At 33.3% G+C, this 27,408-nt stretch overlaps 1 protein-coding gene across 1 annotated transcript in view; it reads left to right on the top strand.

The window, feature by feature from the left end:
* LOC123530844 (calcitonin receptor-like) overlaps positions 1-11,267 on the top strand; it is a 62,256-nt gene extending 50,989 nt beyond the window's left edge. Inside the window, exons 3-13 of the mRNA XM_053517047.1 lie at positions 421-521; positions 816-913; positions 2,260-2,386; positions 2,882-3,035; positions 3,843-3,909; positions 7,540-7,603; positions 7,957-8,036; positions 8,569-8,704; positions 9,559-9,600; positions 10,483-10,632; positions 10,857-11,267. Of these exons, the coding sequence (XP_053373022.1) occupies positions 421-521; positions 816-913; positions 2,260-2,386; positions 2,882-3,035; positions 3,843-3,909; positions 7,540-7,603; positions 7,957-8,036; positions 8,569-8,704; positions 9,559-9,600; positions 10,483-10,632; positions 10,857-10,898 (1,061 nt within the window). The 3' untranslated portion in view covers positions 10,899-11,267. The remainder of the gene's footprint in view (positions 1-420; positions 522-815; positions 914-2,259; positions 2,387-2,881; positions 3,036-3,842; positions 3,910-7,539; positions 7,604-7,956; positions 8,037-8,568; positions 8,705-9,558; positions 9,601-10,482; positions 10,633-10,856) is intronic.
* The last annotated feature ends 16,141 nt before the right edge of the window (positions 11,268-27,408 follow it).

The following is a 27,408-nucleotide window of genomic DNA, read 5'->3' on the forward strand; positions in this document are numbered from 1 at the left end:
GCTTGGTAAGGATCTGTTATAAATAAATTGCTGAGAAATTACAGTATGAAAAATCAGTTGACAGCGGCTTTGCACCCATATTGCTTACATTAATGTGATGTTGATGTTATTATCATTTAATGTATGATTGCCACATGTAACGCCATTGATTCCGGCATGTGTGTTGAACGTCCGGTACTTCGTACACAGTTAAATTGCTGTAGAGCTGTTATAACTCTAAACGATATGGTTCCTAGACGAATAGACAAAAAGGCTTACTGCAGTTAACAGTATTCTTCCTTGATGACTGCATGCTGGTATTCCTACAGCGCATTACAGAAAGCCCGACTAGATACTCACGTTACCTGTAGATTAGACTAATCATATTACGTTACCCTATGAAATGACTTATGAAAAACAAGCTTTTCTTTTTTTCATTAGCTTTTGCGTACAGAGAGTGTACAAAGAACGGAACCTGGTTTGTAAACTCAACAAACAACAAAAGATGGGCAAATTACACAGAATGTAGACACACCGATGAGGTATGTTGAATAGTAAGAAAAATCTCAGTCTAAAACAAATTATTCACAGCGTGCTTGAGAGGCAAGTCTACGGTATCTACATTTAGAATGCCTAATTGTAATTGTTTTTCCATTATTCAAGTTTTTTATCTTTCCATTTCCGTTTGATTTGCCACACTGCTTACAATTAATTACACAAAATCTGTTATAAAAACCCATTCGAAATATTGCCATTTTTGATGTGTCTGAAGATATTCATCAAAGTCCTAGAATATCTATTTGGATCAATACCCTTGACATCAATTTTCTTTTTAGATCGCCGACGACACCAAATATATTTACATATTTATTGGCGGATTTTCTCTCTCACTGGTCATGCTCATTGTTTCCCTCTGCATCTTCTTCCGATTCAGGTGAGTTATTGATAAAACATATAGTATATCAGGTAATTTTTAAACATGTCTCTTGATTGATTATTATGAAAGGGAGATTTAGAACTGCATCTACTAGACAATGATCAAACCTTATAAACAAAGGATATTTTTTTATTTTCTTGATATTTAATTATTTTATAGGTTTAATTAGGTTGTACGTCTTAAGTAGACAGACAATCGGACCTTACGACGTGCACTTACTTGTGTAAACATAAAATGTAATTGCATTTGAATTCCACAGGATTTAAAAATGTATGTTGACCTGCCTTTCCTTGTTAGTATGCAGACTAAAGACATGTAGTGGACGCATACTCCGAGTAATTCTCCTGCAAAATTGATGAGATTATAAGAGTAATATTACAAATTTTTATGAGGTTGTGTGAAAACGTTACAGGTATTTTATAAGATTTGCGAAGCAAAACAGATACAGTGCCAAAATTTGAATAAAATAAAATTATTCGGCAATATAACTTTCATGAAAATGACCTTATTGCTCATATAAATGCATTTTATTTATAATACTTAATATGAAATCTTTGTCTGGTGAAGTATATGCTATGTTAGTAAAAAATAATCCGTTTGTAAGCTATAAAGCGCTTAAACACGGAAGAGAACGTAAATGATAAACGACAGTTATAAGATGACCATATAGTACTAAAATCCATCCATAGGACGATTTATTTTTCATAGGAAGAAGAATAATTATCTTAGTCTGTTTGTCACATAAGTTGATGTTCCATCTGCTGTACAAAACTGTTTATTTTACAGTAATCGATTGATATATTATCACCTAATTGGAAAGAGTTTCGTTATGGTCAAGACCTTTCGTAAGGACACACCTTCAGCATTACCAAAGGGAATGATATTTTAATTGTGTAAAATTGTAACTGTGTAAATACAAAATGAGCGCAAGTTGGGGTAAGGTGCTATTTGATATATATCTATATCACATGGCGATTTAAAACATTACTGAAAGGTTGCTAACTGACGCAACGATCTTTAGCTAATATCAAAGACGTACGTCGGATAAACACTTGATAGTCGTCATATTAGAATGCAACAGAAACACAGTGTTTCAGACTCCGATTGCATAAAGAAATACTTTTAAGAAAATATCAAACACTTATACACGACGCCCTTTCAAAGTCATTGCATTACCTGTGTGAATTCTTAGAGCAGTTTTTAAGGAATAAAAGAGAAAATACTTGGTTAGAAAAGCTATGTTGAAAGCGTATATTATACACGAAACGCCAAAGCCAACAACTGCCTGAATATAGATCGTCTGAATGTTCAAAGTGCCACTCTATTATTGACATATCTTGCAGGCAGCTGAGGTGTGACAGAATAACAATCCACAAGAATCTTTTCTTGTCATACGTGTTCACAGGAATTTCTTGGATTTTATACTATGTACTTGCCGCACTCAATGGTGATGTTATTGTTAGCAATCCGGTAAGTCTGTCCCTTAAGTTGAATTTATTGGTTTCAGCTTTGAATCTACTAAATGAAAAAATGATTAACTGTTAACGTCAATTTTTTTTTAGCCAAAATGGTTGTATCTTGTTGATCCAAACATCAACTTATGAAGGTATACTTAAACAAAAACCTTAAAATATCAAAAATTGTATATCTGACAGAATGTGATGAACTGTGTAATAGGATTAAATCGATATCTCTCGTGTACAGTTTGAAACATTTCCAGCCATCCTTTGATCAGCTCAGCTATAAATGATATTTTGAATCAATATCGTAGCGCAGTATCGCATAATTGTTTGTTACTTCACCAGCACGTATGGACGAAAGAACCTTTTCACATTTTTCTCATTTCATGAATCCATGATGATTAATTAATTATTTCAGTAGACTACGTATACATTTTCCCTACAGGATATGATATGTATATACAGAATTGACCTTCTGTCGAGACAACGTTTGATGTTCTTACAGATATGGTGTCAAGCGCTTCATATCCTTTGTCAATATTTCATGGTGTGTAACTTTCTATGGATGTTCTGTGAGGGATTGTACTTAAATACGATTATGGTGTATGCCTTCAGTTCCGGGAAAATTCTAATTTTCTCATGTTACGCTATAGGATGGGGTACGTATTCTTGATTAATTGGATTCTGTCATGGCAATATTGCCTTTACAAAGATCACAAGCACTCTAAAACCTGAAATGATTTAACTTACGTACACTAATGGAGAATATTACAGAACGGACTTAAACAAAAATGTATTTATGTAAAGCTGTCATTGGTACAATGACTGCGTTATTTGCGCAACCGCTTTGTTAGTTTTTTTTCTGTCAGGCGAACGTGGATGGGTCACTCACATAACCGCAGTGATCAAACCCACACGGGGTAATCTTTAGATTCATAGCTTCCATCCTTAGCCATTTAGCAAAGGTTTATCCTGAAAAAACATGTTTCCTGTGAAGAGCGTTTTATGGTCGTTTTATAAATGCTAAAATGCTACAAAAATATGGCCATTCGCAAAGCCCTTAGATAGTGTTAGACTTAATGTAGCGCATTGCCACACAGAAATATGAGACATTGTTTTGAACTTCAGTATTAAAATGTAAACGTTCAAAGATGACTCATAACACGGGTACTCAATGAGAGGAAAGGGTTACGGACGCTGATCAGAGTTATTTACCTTCTAACGTTTGAATTCGAGGCACAAAAATAGTCCGCTCTAATTAGTTTGTGTGAGTTAGCATGGATTTCGGGCATGGTTTTGTAAAGGTTCTAGTTAATGACTGAAGTTGTTTTTCACCTAGAACTTTTTTAATGAGAAACTGCCTTTATGAATCTTTAAAGTCGCATTATAATCCAAGGCAACAAAAAGAGAGAAAAATAATAACTCTCACGTCATTCTGTACTTGGCATTATCATGTTGTTATTCAGGTCTTCCGGTAATCTTCACCACAGTTTACGCAGGTATAAGGATTAGCGACCAACAAGCTTCCGTAGAGTAAGTATTGTTATATTTTATGCATGAATATGATAGGTTAATGTAGGTGTAATAACAGACTAATGAATCTGATCAGACTATGTATACATTTTATTCGCCTCTGCTATTTAATTAGCAAAACAAAAAAGAGATCAGATAGGTTATACCTATTAAGGGAACACTTTGCCTCCTGATACAGAGTATATGATGGCTATACTGGGATCCGACATGAGCCTCCTTTAGTCCGTCCATCCGTCCGTCCGTTATTCGTGACCGCTTCGCTAGGGATTTTTTCATAAAACTGGAATCAATGATTAATCTCATCACGGCGACTTGCAAAATCCAGGCCATTCGGTCAAAGACCAAGGTCAGACATGTATGTCAAATAGCTCAACTTCGTGCCCACTACAAATTGTCTGAATCGCTTGGACGATTTTCATTATATTAGCATCAAATTTTCTCTGATCAAGATGTAATGAAGAGCGCACAACCCTGGTCACCAGATCCGAGGTCAAGGTCACACTTCAGTTCAGTTCTACTCCATATCATCTAAACCACCGGGAGTAATTCCATAAAAAAAAATGTTCCAACTATTACACTCATCATGACGACTTGCAGATAGCGCATCCAAGGTAACAAGGTCCAAGTTCAAGGTAAAATTTGTAAGTCAGGGGTCTTCTCTTCTATACCATTTTGAAGATTTTCGTTAAACTTACCATTCTTAACCTCATCATGACGCCGTGCAGAGTGCACAACCCAGGTCATTATGTCCAAGGTCAAGTTACAGTTTAAGATCAAACACTAGTATCAAGTACCTCAAATTTGTGTCCGCTCCATATTCTCTTTTTTGCTGATAAGTTTTTCGTAAAAATAACACCAATTGTTAAACTTATCAAGACGACATGTAAGCTGCACAACACAAAGTTCATTGTCAAGGTCACACTTGATAGTTAAAGGCATTTTATAACATTTGACTTTACCTGTATAAAAGTTACGTCTGGGGATATTAAACACCTTTAGTGATAGCTTAGTTGTAAAAGCATTCAGCACATTTTTTTTAATATACCATTTAATGAAGTGCACGTTTAATAAGTACACAAATCTAGTAGGCTTATCATAGCAGTACTTTGATCAGTACTCAAGATGATTTTACTTGACCATTAGCACCACAGGCGCGCAAGCATGAGATTGATGATGGCTGAGCCAAATACAACATCTCACTTACAGCTACTGCAGTGATGGCCATTTAATTATTTACCTTTCTGTAGCGCAAAGTGTTTTTGCACAAAACCAAATAAAACCGTAATTTTGTACGATATTTTCAAATGGAACTCTTCACTGCGCTTTGTTTACATAAGGCATTTTTTGATGGAAACGCGTAATGAAAAGTCATCACCGGTAGTTCGCAATCGTATGTAATAAGGGCCGCGACGAAGCACTTTTCAAAAGTTTTGTTGATCTTTGAAGTACTTGGTTAGAACTTGGTCATAATTATAAACGGAAGAAGTCCGAAAACACGTTTGATGCGGGATCAGATTTTAGCATATAAAATAAGGAATTTATTTACTGTCTGTTGGTTTTAACATGCGAAATACAAGCTGCATTTTCTTTTTACAGAGTCTATATATTAGATAGACATTAAAAGGAAATTAATGACTCTAAGGAAAAAATGCTTATAATCATATCAGTCCTCCCAATCGAGTTCTCCATGAACATACTACTTCAATCAAATCGCGTCCCATTTCTATTTGAACATAATGATCATTCTCATAAATTACGTATTGACAAAATGTTTGCCTCTGGTAAAGAAATCAGCAACCGCGGGAAAGATAAAATGATGGTCGCAATAACTTCCGATGAGAAACAATTTGGTCCCATCTGAAAATCATCAGTGGTTTATTCACGTCATTCGATCTTAAGCGTCTCAAGATTGCGCTATAATCAGTGTAATCAAGGAAGCATTTTTTCTCATATCTTACGGGCAAAAAAATTGTTGTAAAAAGTTTTCTTTCTGTTTTCTTTCTTTTTTTAATCACTGGCACGACGTTGTTGTATCTTGTTATGTTTCCATTTTACGATTTGGAAACTTAAGGCCTGTTTTCCTCACAGAAGCAGTTTATGCTAATTCCGGTCATTGATCTATATCTTTCAGCTGCAGCTGTAACAATACACTGCGCGGAAATAGAAATATTAATTTTCACTATATTAATTCAAGCTAGAAATTGTCTCAACAGTGGTACAAAGATATGGCTCAAATTTCATTGGTTTGACGCATGTTCTTTCAGAGCATTACATTATCTCAACCACAGCATGGTTTCCTTCAAAGAAGAAATGAAAACACTATATTTCTTACGTATTATAATTGGCTGTAATTTGGTTGATTTATTTTTACCAGAAATGACTACTATGAATCAAACATTGTTACACAAACATATTCGTTGTTCTATTTGGCTATGCTAAACCATTTATATAACATTATAACTATTGTCTAAATTAGTGTTCATTTAGGTATTACTTTCACACGTTTGTCTTTGCATTTTATACTGATAATTTGCGAAACATTACTTTTATATGGCATTATATGACGTGTTACACAGTAGAGTGAATGGTTTTGTTTTATGATGTAAGTCCAGATTCTGGTCCTTGGCTATCATTATATAATTATGACCAAAAGACGCTTTCATTATCTGTAATAACCAACTTAAAATTTACAAATTGTTAGCAAACGCAATGATTTAGTTTCATATTACGCTTACGATTAGAGGCAATTAAAGAGTTATTTTGCAAATGTGCATGATATAGAAATACATTTAATGTCTGCCTGATTGGATTATTTATGATAAATTTCTTAATTATTATGCAGACAAAAGTATCAATTGAAAATTGAACATTAGTCGAATGGTTAAAGCTATAATCTTAGTGTTGTATGATACACTTATCGTATAAACGAAAACAGTAGAAAAATATATGTTCTGTAACTGCAAGTTTAGCTGCCAAGCATGACGAATGAAGTAAGCAGTATACCATATAAAATGTGTGTCTTAACAAAGAATTTTTATTAAGAAAATTTTGTCCGTTGATAAGCTTTTCGCAAATAGTAACTACCAACGAATAGAACAACCCGTTTAATTTCATATAGAGATGCATGCGTGTTACGATTTATTTAAACTGCAAACTTTTAATAACATTTATTTTGATAACGTCTTTAAGTTAATTTAAATTTTCATCGAATCTAATAGTTCTTAATGTTGTGTCATCTTTCCAATCATGCCATAATATACCTACTGTTTGTGATATGTGTTACATATGTGTTACAATATAAACATTAAAGAAGTGCCATGTTACGGTTGTAAAAAATCTCGAGGTAATTGGATTCTGTGTTGTCATATTTGCAGGTCCTTTGGGAACAAAGAGTCCATTCAATTACACTATAACAGAATTCCGCTGAAACTAATGCTAGTGGTTGCACATTTCAATACCTCTCATGAATACATCTAGTAAAACAGAGTCTGTGAAAAGTTTGTTTGGTTACCTTGCATGCACCCAAATAATCTTCAAACAGATTATAGCAAAATCATGAGACAGGGAAATTACATATAATACATGCATAAAATCAGCGTAAAATGTACAGTGGTCTAACATTTTTTTCAGTTGTTGGCTTGATGAAAGCTCGTTACAATGGATTGTGTATGGTCCGATTGTTCTTTCAATAGGAGTAAGTATTTCCCTAGCTAGTCTTGCTCTAAAATTGTATAATCTTTCAGCTAAAAGAAACGTTATTTAATACGTTTGTATTTTATATATTATATTATACTAGGTTTATCAATGCCCTATTCAGGATAACAAATGCGCTTTACATAGCGTAAATGCTGTCACTCAAGGCCTCAATTTCATCCTCTGCTAGACAAAGTATAGACACAGAGCGATCTGTCAATATATTAATGTGTATATCGTAATATATTTTCAACTCTAAGGTCAATTTTGGATAATTCTGTAAAAGTAGCATTGAAATAAAGTATGTTTTATCATCCATATGCTTTAAATAACTATTTTAATCTCATGTTTTAGATAAATGTGCTATTTTTAATCAACATCGTGAGGTTGTTGATAACAAAATTAAGGCAAATGCCGGAAGCAGATCAAACCAGGTACGTTTTACTCGATGCTAGATAACGTATGATGACAGATACAAAATTAGATGAATGCTAAAAGTAATTTCTTTTTCCTGGTGATATTTTTGTAGAAATTTGCATGTAGAAAAGCGATTTTCATATAGAATAAATGTTTATCTTTTGTCTCTGGGTGCGTCAATACCGGATTATGCATGCGAGAAAAGAAGGCATGCATTGTATAGTGTCTTCTACTAACTCGATTCTTATTAACTACAAATTTGTCTAATTTTTCACATTCATACTTGTTAATAGATCGTATTTTGCTAGGAAATGTTCCATCTTTGAGGAATTGAGATACATATATTTGTTAGGAATAAAACAAAATCGTTGTTTCTAATTTCATCGAGGAAATTACATTTCGACTACAAACGTAGAAACATCAGCCTTGCTTGAAACTTGAATGCAATATGAAATAATGCATTCAAAATGACTCATATTGATGTTAAATGATCGGATTGCATGGTACTTCAAAGGAATTAAATAACTTTAAGTCTTTCTTTCTCTGTAGGAAAGCGACCAGAGCAACGTTGATACTTGTTCCCTTATTAGGTTTGCAGTACCTGCTGTTTCCTATTCGACCTGAAGCTGGATCAGATCTTGAGGACGTGTATCATATAGCTGTGGCACTCCTTGTATCGCTACAGGTAATCTATACATTTTGAGAAGAACAGCTGTTAATGCTTGTTACAGTCACAGTTTTATAATAAATAAAACTTTTGTTACGTAAGATTTCCAAAAATATCACTTTTTAGTCATATTTTAGTTGTCAAATTTAAAAAATATCTGTGAATGTAGAACATTTGATAAATATGCAAAAATGCATAATTTCAAATATGCTTAGCTAAACAGTATATTAATATAACTGCTTCATTGTATTCAAAATATAGACAACATAAGTTCGAAGTCGTTATTTCTTTCTTTCCAAGAGTAGCATAATTATTTAATATCTCAATCAGAATTTTCGAAATTTGATTTATAGATTACGTATGTCATCATTTGAAGCAACACATATATAGGATAATAAATGTATCTAGCTAATCATTTGTTAACCAGCATATATGCCAACGTTTAGCTGTTAATCCCCAACTAGTTTCAAAGGTAATATTGTATTTGCGAACAGGCGTTTTGTTTGAACAAGCGAACATTATATAATTATAATTAGACGTCATGCACGGGGTATTTCCTCAAATCTGAAGCGGCAATGGTCAAATGATTGGTTGTCAGTGACATAGTATAACCACTCGGCCGCGCAAGTACCTGTATATTCATGACATAACATCAACTTTTCATACTATTATCATTTCAACTTTCGGCTGTTAGTACTTATTCTTCACACACTTAACAGAAATTGATAGAAAGTTTTTTTTCTAATTTCGCTTAGTATAAATTTGATTACGAAAAATATCATACAGAAGCTTGTAGATTTGTATGATCATCGGTACAGATTATTGTTAGTATTTAGCACAAGATTATATAACTTGATTGCTCTGCATTTCAGGGCGCATTTGTGTCATTGATGTACTGTTTTTGTAACAGCGAGGTAGGTTGGAATACTGATCTTTTGTTTTTTATTCGCCCGTTTTGGAAAAACGGAGTATTCTGTTATAGTGCGTACGTCCGTCTGTCTGTTTGTCTATCATATTTCAAATCAAAGTTAATTTATTAAAGAAATTGACTTTAAACTTGGTATGTAGGTATGTTGTGATGAGTGGATTTGCAGATTGCAAAAATACAAGTAACTCCACCTATCCCACATTAAACCATCATCGCCTCAAAAGTGTGATTGTTTAGTTTATTGCGCCTTATGACGCACAACACAAACCAGCCCCACCCCTTCCACCGCAACATTAAACCCATCCATCACACACACACACACACACACACACACACATAAATTCAAACTGTTGCAAAAAATCTAAACAAAACACAAATTTATCAAATGAAAATTCGTTTGCATATTTCAAATTTGTGTCTATCTGGAAGAAAACAAATAAGATAAAAGAACAGGCAATGCCTTTTTTGCGTATGAATATTACTATTATTATTATTATTATTATTATTATACCAGATTTATATAGCGTGTTCAATAATGACCTAGTTGTAATATCTATTTATATTTTTTTGGTGGGGGTGGTGGGGGGGCTGTTGCACAAATACTATTATATAGTATTATGTTATAAAGAAAATAAATTATATCCACTCCAGGGGAAAAAGTTATCGTTGGTTTTTAAAAACCATGTCTATTCACGTGAATACCTAGAACCCCAGTTATGTGTTAACAATTTAAAACGTATCCAGACAATTATTTTTAGCAAATCGGATTAATGAAATTCTTGTTTAACATCTGAAGTTTTTCTAGAATATTTCTTTCGTAAAATAAATGTGCACCATGCTTTATAGTATTCTATCATGTTTTTTGCAGGTAATTCAGGTATTACGGAGGAGATGGAACCAGCATAAACTGATGCATCGTAGCAGCATGCGGACGTCGGCGAACCACGGAACCACATATACAACTATGGATCCCGTTACACAGACAAATACCACATATTGTAGTACAACAGATCATAAAGTGAGGAATACGATTATAATATTGTTGAAAAAATAATAATCTTGCTCTCATGTTTGTCAGTGCATTAGAGAAAAATGTGAATATGTTCCTTCGACAAATAAAAATATGTCCGATAATTTCATGCGTAGATCTAAATGAAAAAAAGTAAATAAGTGTCCATTCAGTTTCTATATCAGTGAGTATTTTGATAACTTTCGATACGCCATATTCTGCTTTTTTTTCAGGACCCGCCGATTGAATTGGCAAATATTGATGAGAAAAAATAGCACTCGGGTGACAGCAGTCTCGTTTTAATGGACAATTACTGCTTTTCATTAATCAGCCTCATTTTTCTTAATGTTGCAACACTGATGCGAATTAGACAGGCTATGAAAGTCAAGAGAAATCACTCTGAGTACTAAATACTGCAAGAAAACAATAGTCTACATTCAATATAAAACAACTGTATACACATCTTCCCTGTTTTATTTATTGCTTAACGGGAAAATTACGACCAACTGGATAATATTTTGTAAAATCGTTGCAATACTTATACAAATGTCTTTTACGTGAGAGAATATGATAACCCTCAGTAATTGAAAACAAGTTTAAGTTATTCAGTGAAACACTATTATTCTTCTTTGGGACAGAGAAAAGGGCAAGTGTAAAATAATCAGTTAGGTTAGACAGTACACCAGCTACACACCTGTCAAATTGATATATGGTGCATGTTTGTAATTGTTTATTATATCAAACCCACACGTTTTATACGTCAAATTGTCAACTGATCTTAGAGAATTACTATATACTGATGTCTAGTTATCTCGAGTCAGAAGGGCTTAGAAGTCCGGCTGGACTTAGACCTAGGAATGGGTCTCGTAGATATTAAGTTAGGTTTTAAATATGACTCTTGTTAAGACTTAAGAAGTTACGAAATAAATTATGAAAGTTTGTACGAAATATTCTACTGTGCAAATAAATATCAAAAACGTTCAGACTCGTGTTTGTGTTGTGTTACGCTACACAACTCTTTATTAAATTTTTGGTGCCGCAGACAGGATGTCGAATTTCAAGATGGGTTGTTGCGACATTACGAAGCGAAGTACTACTGCCAACGACGACACGCTGCCAAGACGAATGAAGAGAAACTGTAAGTTACCATCTTACCTATCTTCTTGTATAATTTTGCAAGCTAGTCTTTTCTTTTATTAAATTTTTGTTTCTATTTTTGAACAAAATTTCAAGGTAAATTTATTTTGATCAATTGTTAGACATGAAAAGAAATTCAAATTTATAAAATGATAAAACCTAACTCATAATATACAAAATTCTTAAAAAAAAGAGTAAAATAAATAGAAAAAAAAAACGTAAAAGTAAGAAACAATGCATGGAGGAAAATACTCAAGAGACTGAATTAAGAAATGCAAATGTGAAAATATTTGTTTTTCGAAAATTTTACTTGTCATATTATGTTTATTTTACTTGTTCCATATGATATTTGTTTCCCTTATGGCCACATTTTAACAGTTTTGAGCATTCCCGCATTGACAAATTGTTTAAATGAAGGAAAATAGATTGTCCTATGAAACTTGTGTTATAGTCATAGATATGTGCAAAATGAGTTGTAAATAGTTTCTGTTGAGGTTATGGTTAACATTTCATCATTAATATATGTGAAAATACAAGGAACGTCTGAAAACTAGTTAAATACGTGGGATTCGTGTTTAAGATGTTTTATGCATAAGAATGCGTTGCTGGGTTAAAATTGTCATTGCTGAATAAATTTGTACATGGTTATCTTTCTAACCATATGGTTACTTCAGATATCAGTAAATTAAAAGGTTGGTCTGGTCTGTTGTGCTGGAATTATTTTGAAGCCTGATATGGCACAAGAATATGTTTATTATGCAAAAATGACTTGATATTTTCGCTGGAACATGTTTTTTTTTTGTTTTGGGTTTAACGCCGTTTTTCAACAGGGCTGGAACATGTGGATTCCAGTAAGGTTGAATTTATATATATTGTGAGATACTTAGAGTTACTTGATATTGTGTTGTGAGACTGGAAGTTGTGATCCCAGTTGTTTTGTAAGATGTATACTATTATACAGACACAGATACTGTCTTCCGAAATATTAGTCGGAATCTTGCTATGATAAGATGAAATCGATGCATATAATAAATTGCATTATGAGGTACGTGTGGTTACCGGGTATTTCAAGTTCAACAGCTTTTGTTTTATGAGACCTGATGTAGTATTTTCGTCAAAGAGTTGCAAAAACAGTCGAACGTGCTGTTACTTTTAGGTTACCTTTCATGGGTTTTTAAGCAGGGTATTTTGCCGGAAAATTTATATTTTTCTCGCGGACGACATAATATTTCTGTTGAATCATCTAGAAAGGTTACATTGTGTAAATATAAGCATGGAAGAAATCATTATCAGTTATTCTGTTTATATATTGGTGTTGGTTTTGTATGTATGTCTGTTTGTATTTGGAAATGACTAAATGCTTTATTTTGTAGAATTTTTATAGCTTTCTTATACATTTTTAAAAAAGTATATTTTGATATTGAGAACATGTTTTGCTTTTTGTTAGAAACATATTTTGGCTGATATCTTTATTTTTCGAATAATGTAAAACGTAGGAAATAGCTTGCAAAACAAAGGACAAAGAAGTAAGGTTTTCGGTAACATAACGGTTTATTCGAAGTACAGATACCACTTATGAAAAGACAGTACGAACGAACTGCCTTGAATAAAATACGAACTGTCCGAAATAAAATACCAACAAACTGTCAAATTAACATGGGAGAAAGTGTATTCCAAGTCAACATTATAAGTCTTGTCGTATTGTGGACTGTCATTATGTAATAGCCAAAGGGAAACTAATTATACCTAACGGTTACATATCGAGAAGTACCTGTCAAAGCAAAATGATGACATTTGCATTTTGTATTATGACAATTTGTAAACATGCAGACTTGATTTTATCTGTCATAAACTGTCATTTATGATAAATGGGAACAATGAATAACAAAGTATTTTCGGAGGTCATCGGAATATTGGACATGACTTTAATAAAACAGTAATATTATAACTTGGAGAACTCTAGAAAATTTCAGAAGTTAACAAATGAAATTAGATGGATGAACATCATAAACTTGGAGAGTGCGGTAAAACGTTACGGCCTATGACAGGAGATTCTTAGCTACAGAGACTGATGGTGATGCGTTACGCTGTAGAAGAATGTTGGAACCAAGGGACAAATGTGTAGAAGGATCGATGGTGACACCAAGCGACAATGGCGAAAGTGGACTGCAAGCTGTGAGCCTGTGAAGTTTGGCGAAGAAAATGGTCCAGTTGGGAAATTACACAACACTAAAAAAACTAATTATCTTCTCTCTCTTTCTACTTATCAATACATAATTCATACATTTTGGTCATTACATATCGATTTTACTATTTATTTAAGATCTGTAGTCAAATATCAAAATATTTCGAAAGTAAGATAAATATGCTGAATAAAATCTTTGTATAAATAAGTGAAATTTAAATATCATGATAAATTTCTATACACGCGACAGTAATTACAGACAATTTATCAATGTTATTAAACGAATTGTTATCTTTTTTCCTAACTCTTATATAGCATATATTCTAAAAAGATACTCACCTGTGTTTTGCTTTATTTTACAGATGTTGGTTTTGTGAAATATGAATGTTACACGGGTTAAAGAAAAAGTCTTGGAGGAAGAAAGGAGAAGTGCCACTACAAAGGCCGATATAAAATAAAAAAAGACTTTTTATGAAATGTGAAAATTGTTTAGTTTTAAATACTGTTCTCCTTTGTTCTGTTTATCATTAATTGTATAAATGACTTAAGATTTTTTCTTTAACACTGTTCTTTAATATCATTCCTTCAGATAGTATTCTAATGTTCTTGATCATATTAAATATCATTCTACATGTCATATTGTAAGGCGAGAGATAGTACTTCAAGTCTAAAAAAAATTTAAATTTGTAATTCAATTTTTTTTCTTTCGGTGGGTAACGAGTGTAAAATAATCAGTTAGGTTAGACAGTACACCAGCTACACACCTGTCAAATTGATATATGGTGCATGTTTGTAATTGTTTATTATATCAAACCCACACGTTTTATACGTCAAATTGTCAACTGATCTTAGAGAATTACTATATACTGATGTCTAGTTATCTCGAGTCAGAAGGGCTTAGAAGTCCGGCTGGACTTAGACCTAGGAATGGGTCTCGTAGATATTAAGTTAGGTTTTAAATATGACTCTTGTTAAGACTTAAGAAGTTACGAAATAAATTATGAAAGTATGTACGAAATATTCTACTGTGCAAATAAATATCAAAAACGTTCAGACTCGTGTTTGTGTTGTGTTACGCTACACAATACCAAACGTGCCCCTAGCAACGGCGTTAGTGAAGTTCAATTAATGAAAGAACATTGAATGACCCAAGACTATATATAATAACATTATGTAATCCGTGAGCTAAGAACCTTTGGGTCAATAATGAGATGCCTGAATGAATATGTTGTCTTGTGTTTGAGCCAAAAGGCCAGTGGTCTGGATGAAATGACACGCTGCATACAGACAATGTATGATTAAATATAATTAAAACTGACTGTTTTAGGTCAAGATCAACTTTCACGTTGTAGCTCTATAAAAGGCTTCTTCTTCACATATATTTAAATAAAAAACATTGATAATTTTGTTATCGTTCAAGCGGTTACAAGCAATCCATCGGTTCTTTCAAATTTACATTTTAATATTTCACATGGAGTTCACAGATCAAAAGGGCCAGTCTCCCGAAGGTTGCAATAAGTAGAATTTGGAAGAGACCAAAATGTACAGAAACAAATCAAAGATGATTGTTATCACAAATCAACTGCTTTACAACAGAACGCTCATATTTTTGCATATAAAAGGCCATTTAAAAGTGGTGGCTGTATATAGGTGTCTACTCATATGGCATCATGCCGAATCGCGATCATCTTGTATAATAAGAAAGTCGTTTATAGTGAAATATCCTGAAATAAAATCATCTTTGTATACTCTCTCAGTCTTTGTCTCTAACTACACAAGATCAGCATCTAAAACTCATTGTTTAATTGATTTAGTGTTTTGATTTGAAACAAAATGGGTCTGGTGCTTACATTTTCAAAAAAAAAAAGAAGAAAATTCATTTTTGTCAAAGTGGCCTAAACCTGAAAGTATCTAGACGGATTCCTTTCAACTTTTTTTAAGTACATTGTAATATATACGAGTATTTTTTAATATCTATTAAAAATATCGTACGCGATTTAACATTGCGGTTTGAGTAATCTTAAATTTCTAATCAAGTTGTATATTGTCAGTATATGTTCTATTTGCTCGTGACTAAGCGTTCTATTAAAACATTCCTGTAAGTTTTGGATAAGGCCCAGATGCCTATTTTCCTTATAGTCTGTGACAAGTGATAGTCATTGATGATTTGAATAATATAATTATAATGCAGTTCGATATCAGCTATATTCATTACAGAACATAAAAACACTGGTAGTTAACAATATATATTTTCCAGTTACCATTATTTTGATTTTATTTTTTTAATTTTGTTGGGATTAACCTCGCTCCGACACAATTAAAGGTCATATGGCGACCTTCCAGCTTTAGTGGTGAAGGAAGACCGCAGGTGCCACTCCGTCCATTATTTCATCACGGGCGGGCGCCTGGGTAGAAGCACCGACCATCCGTAAGCCAGCTGAATGGCTTCCTTACATGAAGAATTCAATTCCTCGAGTGAGGTTTGACTCCACAACAGCAAAAGGCAAGTCATCGACCTCAGCCACTCGGTCAGGGAGCCCCCCTCCACCGAATACAAATTTTGTAGAATAGGGCAAATGGGTTTTGTCATGATTTCTTTGAATAGCTATGTTTGTGTCTTATATTGGGACTTTTCTAGGAAATCTCCGCTAATCAAAGTACGTACATGTTTAATTTTCCAATGACCCCTCACATTCCATTATCAGTATCATATTTTCTATTAATTTTTATTTTATTCTATAAGTTCAAAATGATTATGAAAACGAACTGGACAAAGTATCAACAATAAGCAGTCTTGGTGTAAACAAACGTCGACATTAGACAAACATGTGGCAAACAGTGTTAATATAATTACTTATACGACAGAAAACCACATGCGAAATAACCGTTTGTACGAGTATTTTGACCATAAACACTTACGAGAACAATATCTGAATTAGAAAGGCGGTGTGTCGTTATTCACAACGTGACTGTTACGGATTATGATTGTAGTATCTAACATTAAATACTTTGATTATTTTCTGAAACTGTTTCTTTTGAGAATGTTATTGTATAAATACTATTGTATTCGTTTTAAGAAACTACGTATAATACGATGACAATGTTTGTCTAATTCCTTAACGTGGGACAATTGCATTTTTTGTTTTGCAAATTTAATGTTCTTTGTTGTGTTACATGTATCAAAACTCAAAACTAAATGTAAAGTGACCATATAAAGCTTAATGACAATCTTTTAAATGGAAGCCTAAAGATTTTCACTCTAAATAGACTCTGTCCTACAGAGATATAAAACAATGACGCTTACTTATTAATTTGAATTGCATTAAGAACCTATTTTGATCATGTAGAAATACATAATATTTTCAATTTATTGATTTCTTTTTACTCTAAATTAATCTAATGTAATTTCAATATCATGTTTTGTATCCTGTGTATGCTTTCATTGTTGTTTTGGAAATTATTTTTATCTGTTTCATGTAATCCTAAATAAATATTTTAAAGAAGCTTATAGTCTTCCTGTTTCCTGTCAATACAAAAGATTTATCTATTGGTAAGATAAAGCCAATAAATTGTCCATTTCCTACATCAGTAGCATAGCATCTTCAATAAAACGCTACGCAAACTTCTGATCCGCCAGAATTATTTATTATAAATGAAAATCCCTGAAAATATCAATACCAAATATACCTAAACTCGCGTATTCAATGTATTTAGTGTCTCGATTAATTGAGACATGTCAGAATAAACACTGTCGTAAATCATGTTACACTACAACTCATACATGTAAGAGGCTTCCAGGGTGAAAACGTTATTCACCTGTTCCACAGACACTTTGCTTACTTATAAACGGAACTTCTAACATATATTGATGCAACACGCTTTTGAAGAAAAATCTATTTGGAATATTTTATGAGCTAAACTTCTAAAAATACATTTCAACATTTTAATCAGTGTGACATTTTGTGGAAAAACTTTGAACAAAAAGGTTACTTATTTAATTAAATATGAACATTTGTGATATCAGATCTATTTCTTGTTGGATATTTACATATTGTTACAAAATAAATTAAGTTGGAATCGAGAGACGTTTCACAGTTTTCACTTGAGGAGGTTTCACATTCTGCTTCTACACTCTACACACTGGAAGTAGAGGGGACCACGTGACCTGAACTGCTTATCGGATGAACTGAAAATACAGTGGGACTCTGCTGCCAGTGCTTTGAGGGTTACACGTTGAACACCTCTTAAGCCGTAATACAAAACAGACATTAATTTAGAAAGTATACAGCAACCAGAGCAGCCCGGTCGCATGTATACTGTTTATACTCTCATTTTTATTATACGTTTAAAAATATTTGCGCGCCATACACTTACCCTGAACTATTACTTTCGCGTTTTTTATGTTGGAAAATTAGCCTGAAATGGTACTGAATTTTTATAAAAGTACTAATTCAAAAAGAGAAACATAGATATTGACTACATAATACACTATAATTTCACAGCAAATTAAACATAAAACACAGACTGACATAGTTTTACAAACATAAACCAGTAAGATATGAAATAGTACATCTCAGTTTTGTTTAAGATTATTCACATAGACATTTATGGTAACAGACATACGTTTATGGAGATAAAGGTGAACGTCTAGATATCTCAGAAAAGTAAATTGGCAAAAAACGTTGAGCTACTTGTGATGTTGTTTACGATGACATCTTTACACATTTCAAGTATTATTAGAAGAAATTGATTTTTTCAGTACATGTACTTTTATTGGTACGGGCTTGCTTACGTGCGAATTTTCTTAACATAGGTATCAGCGTCTGCTACAATTGACCAATAATTTTGTTGATATCTATCACCTATTATTGTGTTGTCGCATTCAAATATAACCCGGTTTGTGATGACATTTGGGAAATGGTAATCAATTGCTTTGATTGGGTACCGTTCCCAAGGTCTCCCTTCTGTGAACGTCAAATATGTGACTTTATAAAACCTTAAACAAATCATTTGACCGATATCTTCAAGGATACGAGTTCAACATTTTATAATTTATTTAATCCCTATTTTCCTTTATTAATCAGTGATAAGCAGTTGTACCATCCGGTATATTTCCATATTGTTCGATGTTTAACGAGTCAAACGTCATTTTGGTTTGAATTGCCATGTTATTAATAACTAAAAGATAAAAACCGTTGGCGCATGCATATCAACATCAATATACGTTCAACATTATGTTTCAGAATACGTCAAAAAGATGGAATTGTGTCCCTCTGTATTGCTGTATATTTGACTAAGTACAGCAAGCTTGGAATAAAAAGAAAATGTAGCAATTCCCTGTACACTACGGGATGAGTGGCATCAATCCAAATATACTACTATACTACCGTATCATGTAGAACAATGCGAAATAACATTAATTTCATTAGACTTACAAGTTTTCAACAATTGTCACCTTTCAAAATATTTGACTGGCGATGAGGTTATTTGTGTTTTAAATGTATTTCCTAACATGCTTCTTCAATTCTAACTCTCAAAGGCTTTTGCCATAAGTTTGTAGCTACATCCACAGCTGTTAGGAATCTTTCAAGTCTGCATACATTTGCATACACGATTCATAATTTAAGCGACAACCGTTTAGTGTCAGGACTAATGAAATTTAAGGAATTGATAAAACGCTTATTTATAGTCAACAAATTCATTATTTACTCTAACAACATAGGAGTGAAGTTTTTTTTTTTTTTGGATGGAATGCATTGGTCTCGTGTTAGAATCGGACGGTGGTCTCAAAATTCTTTAAAAGCAAAAAAAAAAAAAAAAAAAAATACGAATGAGGAAAAAAGGACAACGATCCAATATGTCTATTTCCAGCTTTTGTTTTGCTTTTGGTTGGTTTAAAGCAACGCCCACACAAAATAATGTCATATGTCGACTTTCTATTTTTTAGTGGTGAAGAAAACCCCAGTCCAAACGAGTACTTTGATAGAATCACCAGCCTCAAATACGCATATATAAATAGCGAAGTTCTAAGAAGTCATAAAGTCTGACATATATTTATAAACCATTCATGTACAAATATTTTCAAAACAATAACAAATGGGGAGAATTACTATTGTTTTCTTAAATATACAACTCAGTCGTCTCGGTATTACTGGCTTTTAAATAGTTACACGTCTAGCCATATTGCGTCATGCACACAAAAATGGAAACCGGCAATCATACACTGTAGATTTGCGACTGTAGGCCAAACATTCTTCAGTTATCGACTGGAAATCGATTGTGAGCTGAAGGTCACCATAACCTTGACCTTTTATCTACTGACCCAAATGCAACAGCGGTCATCCACTGACCACAAGAAAAGATTATAAGAATTTAAAGATTGTAGGCTTATATTTTCTTCAGTCATTAAGAGGAGATCGTTTTCGGTATCAATGGAACTGTGACCTTGACCTTTCACCTACTGACCCTCTAAATGATATGGTAATCCGCTGTCGAAAGCAATCTTCCAATGAAGTGTCACAGTTGTATCTCAAAACCTTCTTAGTTATTTAGCAGAAACATACCACAAGTAAAAGTAGTACTACAAAATGACCACTGGTAAATATCCTGTAAAGTTTGTGGACGGTAGGTCGAAGCATTCTTTTGTTATCGATCGAACACCGCTTTCAGCTCAAGGTCGCCACGACCTTTGACCTATTGACCTGTATCAAAAAGCAGTAATTTGCTGACCACAGGCAATTACCCTAAGAAGTTTGACTGGCAGAAACGTTTTTCAGTCTCGAGGTGACCTTGACCGTCAAGCAACTTATCCAAGAACAATAATGACCATAAGCAAATATCTTATGAACTCAACACTGTAGGACAAAGCGTTCTTCATTTGTCTATAGGAAATCGATTCTAGGCTCAAGATCACCACGACCTTGATCTTTTCGGCAACCGACATTGAAAACAAAATTGTTGTCACTTTCCGATCACGACCAACCTGATGTTCATACGCTGAAGTCTTATTCATTCGTCAATTGGAAAACAAGGGGACGGACGGAAACATGGACATACGGAGAGATGGACGGTCCAGTTACTGTTTGTCGCCTTTTTTCTTTTGGACCATAAAATTGGCAATAGCTTCTTTATTTCTGAAATAAAAGTAATTTGTTTAACCGCTCATGATTTTAAATTATAAAATTCTATTCATTGACTTCGCAACAAATTTGTTAATACGAATTGTGAATTGTTAAGTGCAGGCAGTTCAAACATCACGCTTCGAAAATTAAAATGCTAGGATAGATTTTCCGGATGCACAGAGCACAGCAAAACACAGCCAGAGCCTATACAGCGCAAAGTAGGGCTGCAGAAAAAAAACCCAGAAATTATCACGGAAAGATATAGCAGACGGGTTGTGTAAACAAGAGCTGTCGGAGGACAGCAATGCTCGATTATTCAACAGCCTTGTCGATTGAATGAATACGAAAGTCGAAAAAGGGGCATAATTTAAAAAAGCAGGTTAGGTTTATGGAACCTGCATAGTGCTTATCAGCTCATGACAGTGGACAATTGTGTGAAGTTTCAATCCATTCCCATAGTGGGTACTGAGATACCAGCTTACATAAGAATTTAACCCAAAACTCCTAAGTTTAAAAAGGGGCATAATTTTGTAAAATGCAAAGTTGAGTTATTGACCCTTCGCACTGCATGTCATATCATAACAGTGAACAAGTGTGTGAAGTTTCAATCCTTTCCCATTAGTGGATACTGAGACACCAGCTTACATGCAAAAACTTAACCAAAAATTTCTATGTTGAAAAAGGGGCATAAGTTTGTAAAAAAGCAAAATAAAGTTATGGGACCTGCTTTGTGCATGTAAGATTATGACAGTGAACAAGTGTGTGAAGTTTCAATCCATTCCAATTAGTGAGTACTGAGATAGCGGCTTACATACAAAACCTTAACCAAAAAATTCTAAGTCAAAAAAGGGGCATAAGTTTGTAAAAAAGCAAAATAAAGTTATGGGACCTGCTTTGTGCATGTAACATTATGACAGTGAACAAGTGTGTGAAGTTTCAATCCATTCCAATTAGTGAGTACTGAGATAGCGGCTTACATACAAAACCTAAACCAAAAAATTCTAAGTCAAAAAAGGGGCATAAGTTTGTAAAAAAGCAAAATAGAGTTATGAAACCTATGCAATGTAAGTCAGTTTATCACAGTGAATAAGTGTGTGAAGTTTTAATCCATTCCCACAAGTGGTTACTGAGATACCAGCTTACATACAAAACCTTAACCAAAAAGTTCTAAGTCAAAAAAGGGGCATAATTTTGTAAAAAAGCAAAATAGAGTTATGGAACCTGTGCAGTGTAAGTCGGTTTATCACAGTGAATAAGTGTGTGAAGTTTCAATCCATTCCCACAAGTGGTTACTGAGATACCAGCTTACATACAAAACCTTAACCAAAAATTTCTAAGTCAAAAAAGGGGCATAATTTTGTAAAAAAGCAAAATAAAGTTATGAAACCTGTGCAATGTAAGTCAGTTTATCACAGTGAATAAGTGTGTGAAGTTTCAATTCATTCCCGAAAGTGGTTGCTGAGATACCAGCTTACATAAAAAAACTTAACCAAATCGGGACGCGGACGCCGACGCCGACGCCGACGCATGGGCGAGTCCAATAGCTCTACCATTCTATGAATAGTCGAGCTAAAAATCCAAAAGCTGGTACATTTTAATTTTATGCAAGATGCAAAAAATGGATATGTGGTAGAGAAAGGGATGCGGGAAGCTGAGGGAAGTAGAAAAAACAAGGTACGCAATCTAAATACGCAGTCTCCCTAGAACGCAAACCAAAGCAGTGTAAATATGGACGCGCACACGACCAGCACACACACACACCAGTCCATAGTTGGTACTTTTCATTACTCATAGTTGAAAGGTGGGTGTAAAAGAAAGTAAGTGCCTAACTTAAATAATGAAGATTAATGTTTGTATAAATTGATACAGTATATAACATTTGCAAAATAACATAAATAACATGCAAATTTATCATTGGCAAAAATATATTTAGAAAGTTTACAAATAAATAAGATGTATATTGCTGTGATGACATCTGCCCTTTGTATATACACCCACCCTGTCCTTTGACATTTTCAACAATATCTTTACAATTAAATTATATAATTTGATTTGTTGAGTTAAGCTGTGTACTCACACTGACACAGTTACATCATAAAGCAAGATTTTCAGCTTTTAACGGTGTAAGAAGACGCACGATTCCTCTCTTGGCATGAATTAAGGCATGAAATGACACCTAGGTAGAACCACCGACGTTTCGTAAACCAGTTTGATGGCTGCATCACATGAAGTGTAGTCATTGACTTTCACCAATCGGTCTTGGATATTAAACGACTAGTGTTCAGTGCTTGGTGATTTACTTAAATTGGTACTGTTTCCAGCAGTATCGGCCTAGACTGGATGCTATGGAGGTAAATATACCTGCCGTAAGCACGGCTGGAAATAAGTTGTTCCATCAATTCCAGGTGGGGACTTTCGTTAACTACCCACCTTAAGCAAGAAACTTCACCTTTTTAACAAAATAACGTGAAAAATCTGAAACATTCTTGAGATTTAAAATGTCATAGTTTTTGTTTAGAATTGCTTTGAATAGAGATACTTTGTTTAACTTTATTTTCATTTGTGCGCGATTTATCTAGTAGTATTAAATTTATAATTTAAGTATTTTGGTAATTTTAAGTAAATAAGTAATTTTACAAACTTGCAACAAAATTTCGTACTGTTACAATTTATAACTCACACAGCCAACATTAAATAAGTTATCCAGGGCCTCAATTATCTTTAATTCCAAGAAATTCAAATATCCAGACATTAATAGAGTATAAAACTAAATGTCTGATATATTTCTATAGGTCATTTTTCTGATTATGTCATTCACAGAAATACAATTCAGTGCTTTTATTATCATGGCTGAATTGTTCTTTGAATCTGAAACTATGATTACTCTTCATGTTATCTTGTGAAACTCTCTTGACAGGTATTTTCAAAATCTCAATTTGTGTCGTATGATTAGTTCCATTGTTAAAAAACAATTAATCGTACAAGTATATTCATTTTCAATATAATCAGGAAGACCTGTTGGTGCATTGAAATTCCTGGCAATATATATCTAGTCAGATGTTCTGCAAAAAATATGCAATTTCAGATTTAAAATGTTTTTATTATTTTCAGTTGTAACTTGGACCATATCGGTGGCACGTATAAAAGTCCTACATGTAATACATATTGATATAGTTAATATTTTCCTGATTCTTAGCTGTCAAATGTATTGTGAATTTAAAATAGTCAAAAATAAGCGCCAATGTCACCAGGGCATATAAATGACCTCATGACTGTTTCTTTCTATCTCTTTGTGTGTTCAACAAGTTATGTTTCGAAATATGAAAGAGTGGGTACAAAACTAATTAAGGTTCTATGAACACTGCCAATAAAGTAATCAATCACTTCCTTGTGCGTGGAAGAAAACGTAAAAAAATGCGAATTAGAATTAAGTGTGAATAGAACGAAAATCTATACATTGAGTGTTTTTAGTATAGATTTATAGAGAAAATTATTGATATGTCACTGCAAGACAAATTGCAACTGATTAGGAAGTGAAGATTCAGTATCTCAAAGAAAATTGTTCGTTTAACCATAACTGGTTGTCAATGATTGATAGAAGTATAATTTGAAAGCTAAAGGGAGAGAGCTTAGCTTTCTACTCAATCCTTCATGCCTTAATAATGTAGTGTTTCATGTTGTAAATGTATATATATGAATAAAATAGTGTTTAAAAGAGTATGCATAGACGTTTGGTAGATTGATCCGTTTAAACTATTCTGTCAATATACGCAACGGATGCATTAAATTTTGATATTAATCTAAACAGACTCATCCTGCGTAAACAATATTAAATCTGAGTAAATGACAACATGCAAAATACTTCACAGCAACCGTGACTGTCAATACTTATTGAAGTTCTGGTATGTTTCAGACCACACAATATGTGTCTTATACAATTATTGACGTGAGACATCACTCTGGTCTCCCTAGTACGTGCGCGACGACAAACGTTGTATAAGCAAAATTGTTGTTGATTTTTGGTTTCATTTAATACAAGTACACGTTAATAAGTGACACCAGGACAGGATAATTGTATTTGTCATGGTACGAGTGTTTGTTTACTAATTTTAACTGAAGTGTTATAAGATTTTGTTAATGTTTATATGTTTTGACCTACATTTCATGTGTGTTCAGCATGCGCAGAGGCACAATGTGGCATGCTTTCGTCGCTTAGATTACGTCACTTAAATAAGGTAAGAGCTTGCTTTTATTGCTCGTTGCTATTCTTAACGATGTAAGTTGTAATGTTCAAAGTCAACTTGTGGCCATTTTTAAAAATAAGTAGCAATGCTACAAGGAATTTCTTGATATAATTTCATACAATCGGAACCATAGAAGCAGATTCTTCAAAATGAACAAATAGATATTTATGTAGTAACAGTCTGAAGAAATACATACACGTGTAGCACTTACATAGCCCATATAAACATCATCATTTTTTTGACAAACGCAAACATGTCATAAATGTATATTAATTTTTTAAGTGTCTTGTGAAATAAAATTTTCAAAGTTTTTCGGAACAATTTGTTGATACCATAGAAATTGTTCAATACTTTATTTTCTCTCAGTATTTATTTTGCCAAACGATCTGCCGACATAATAATTTTGTTATTGATTTGTTTGTGTACCATACGTCTTGTCATTATTTCTATTATTTGTATTTACTAGAAAAATTAAATGATCTTGTAATACAGCTATAAGAATGTTGATGAACAGAAAGAATCTGGATGTTTGCTTTATCAAAGAAGAGTCATTGAACAATCGAACTCCTATATGCCTCCCATGTATTGAAATACTAGTCTACTACATGTATCATTCGATATATTACTGTATCAAACCCAGTATTTAAATTAAGAGTGCCATGCTCAAAACAGAATTTCTAAATGACGAAATGTATTCCACAAAGCCTGTAATGAGATGTCTAGATTACTAGTAGAGTGAAACTGTATTTTAAAAGGTTTTATTATAATACTGTTCACTACGTTACTTTATTGGCAGATTACACGTCTAATATTTTGCATGATATTAAAATGGAATTGGACTATCCTTAAAATGTTTTCCTTGTTTCAATAGCACGTTTACAAATAAACCATTTTGTGTAAAATTGTTTTTCAAAGGTTTATATCATAATTAACTAAACTAAAATTGTCATCTCGGTCCTTTACTTCGAACAACGTTCTTTATAATAATTCTATTTTAAGTATAATTGAGGCGCGCCATGAGAAAACCAACATAGTGGCTTTGCGGCCAGAATGGATCCGGACCAGCCTGCGCATCCGCGCAGTCTGGTTAGGATCCATGTTTTTCGCTAACGGTTTCTCTAATTGCAAAAGGCTTTGAAAGCGAACAATATGGATCCTGACCAGACTGCGCGGATGCACAGGCTTGTCTGGATCCATGCTGATCGCAAAGCCACTATGTTGGTTTTCTCAAGGCGCGGCTCAATTATTTTTTTTAACCGTTTATGGACTGTTCAAAATATACAGCCATACAAAGAGAAATATTTATTTAACGTAGATATACAAAATATATCTTTTCCAGAAAAAGAATCTGGAGATGAAAACAGCAGTTTGGTTATGCATTTAATTTAGTGAAAGCTTATCTACGAGTATAATGAGGATTGCAGAAATTGCATGAAGAAAGGATGCTGAACATTCTTCTTAAATGCTTGTCTACGATTTTCTCTTCATTAACACTTTGTTGGAAAATTTGAAAAAGAAATTAATACATCATTTACTTATAGTTCGACATACAACTTTTATTTTATGATAAAACACTTCAGACGTAAAGACTTGTAAGTAGAATAATATAAATTTACAAGTTAAAATATGAATGCATGGCCTATTTCTGATTAAAAATCACTTCATTGACTGGGCTAAGAAATACTCGTATATTTATAAAACACTGTCAAAGTTGGAGTCCGGAATGACTAAATGATATATAGAGGCCTTGTTATTATATACAGATATACATAGCATGAAATGCGATCATACTGCAAAATTATTACGTTTCAGATGGAAAGATTGCATTGTTTCCGAAAATGTTCAGTTTATTACGGTAGCAAAAGCAACGTAGCTCAAAACTCAAACGGAACAACTGAAGTAAGTTTCTTCTTAGATATGTGATGCTTACTAAGTAGCACTATTTAAAGACAGCAGCTTTTGTAGGAGACGAAGAAAATGTGACACCTCCTGATAACATTACCTGAAAATGATTAATTAGTTGGACTGTCTGGTTTACCTTAATGTATAAAAGACCTGCATACCACTTACATGTTATGAGCCCTCGTAGCGTCTCGGT

The sequence above is a fragment of the Mercenaria mercenaria genome, chromosome 11 (genome assembly GCF_021730395.1).
Source record: "Mercenaria mercenaria strain notata chromosome 11, MADL_Memer_1, whole genome shotgun sequence".
Lineage (NCBI taxonomy): Eukaryota > Metazoa > Mollusca > Bivalvia > Venerida > Veneridae > Mercenaria > Mercenaria mercenaria.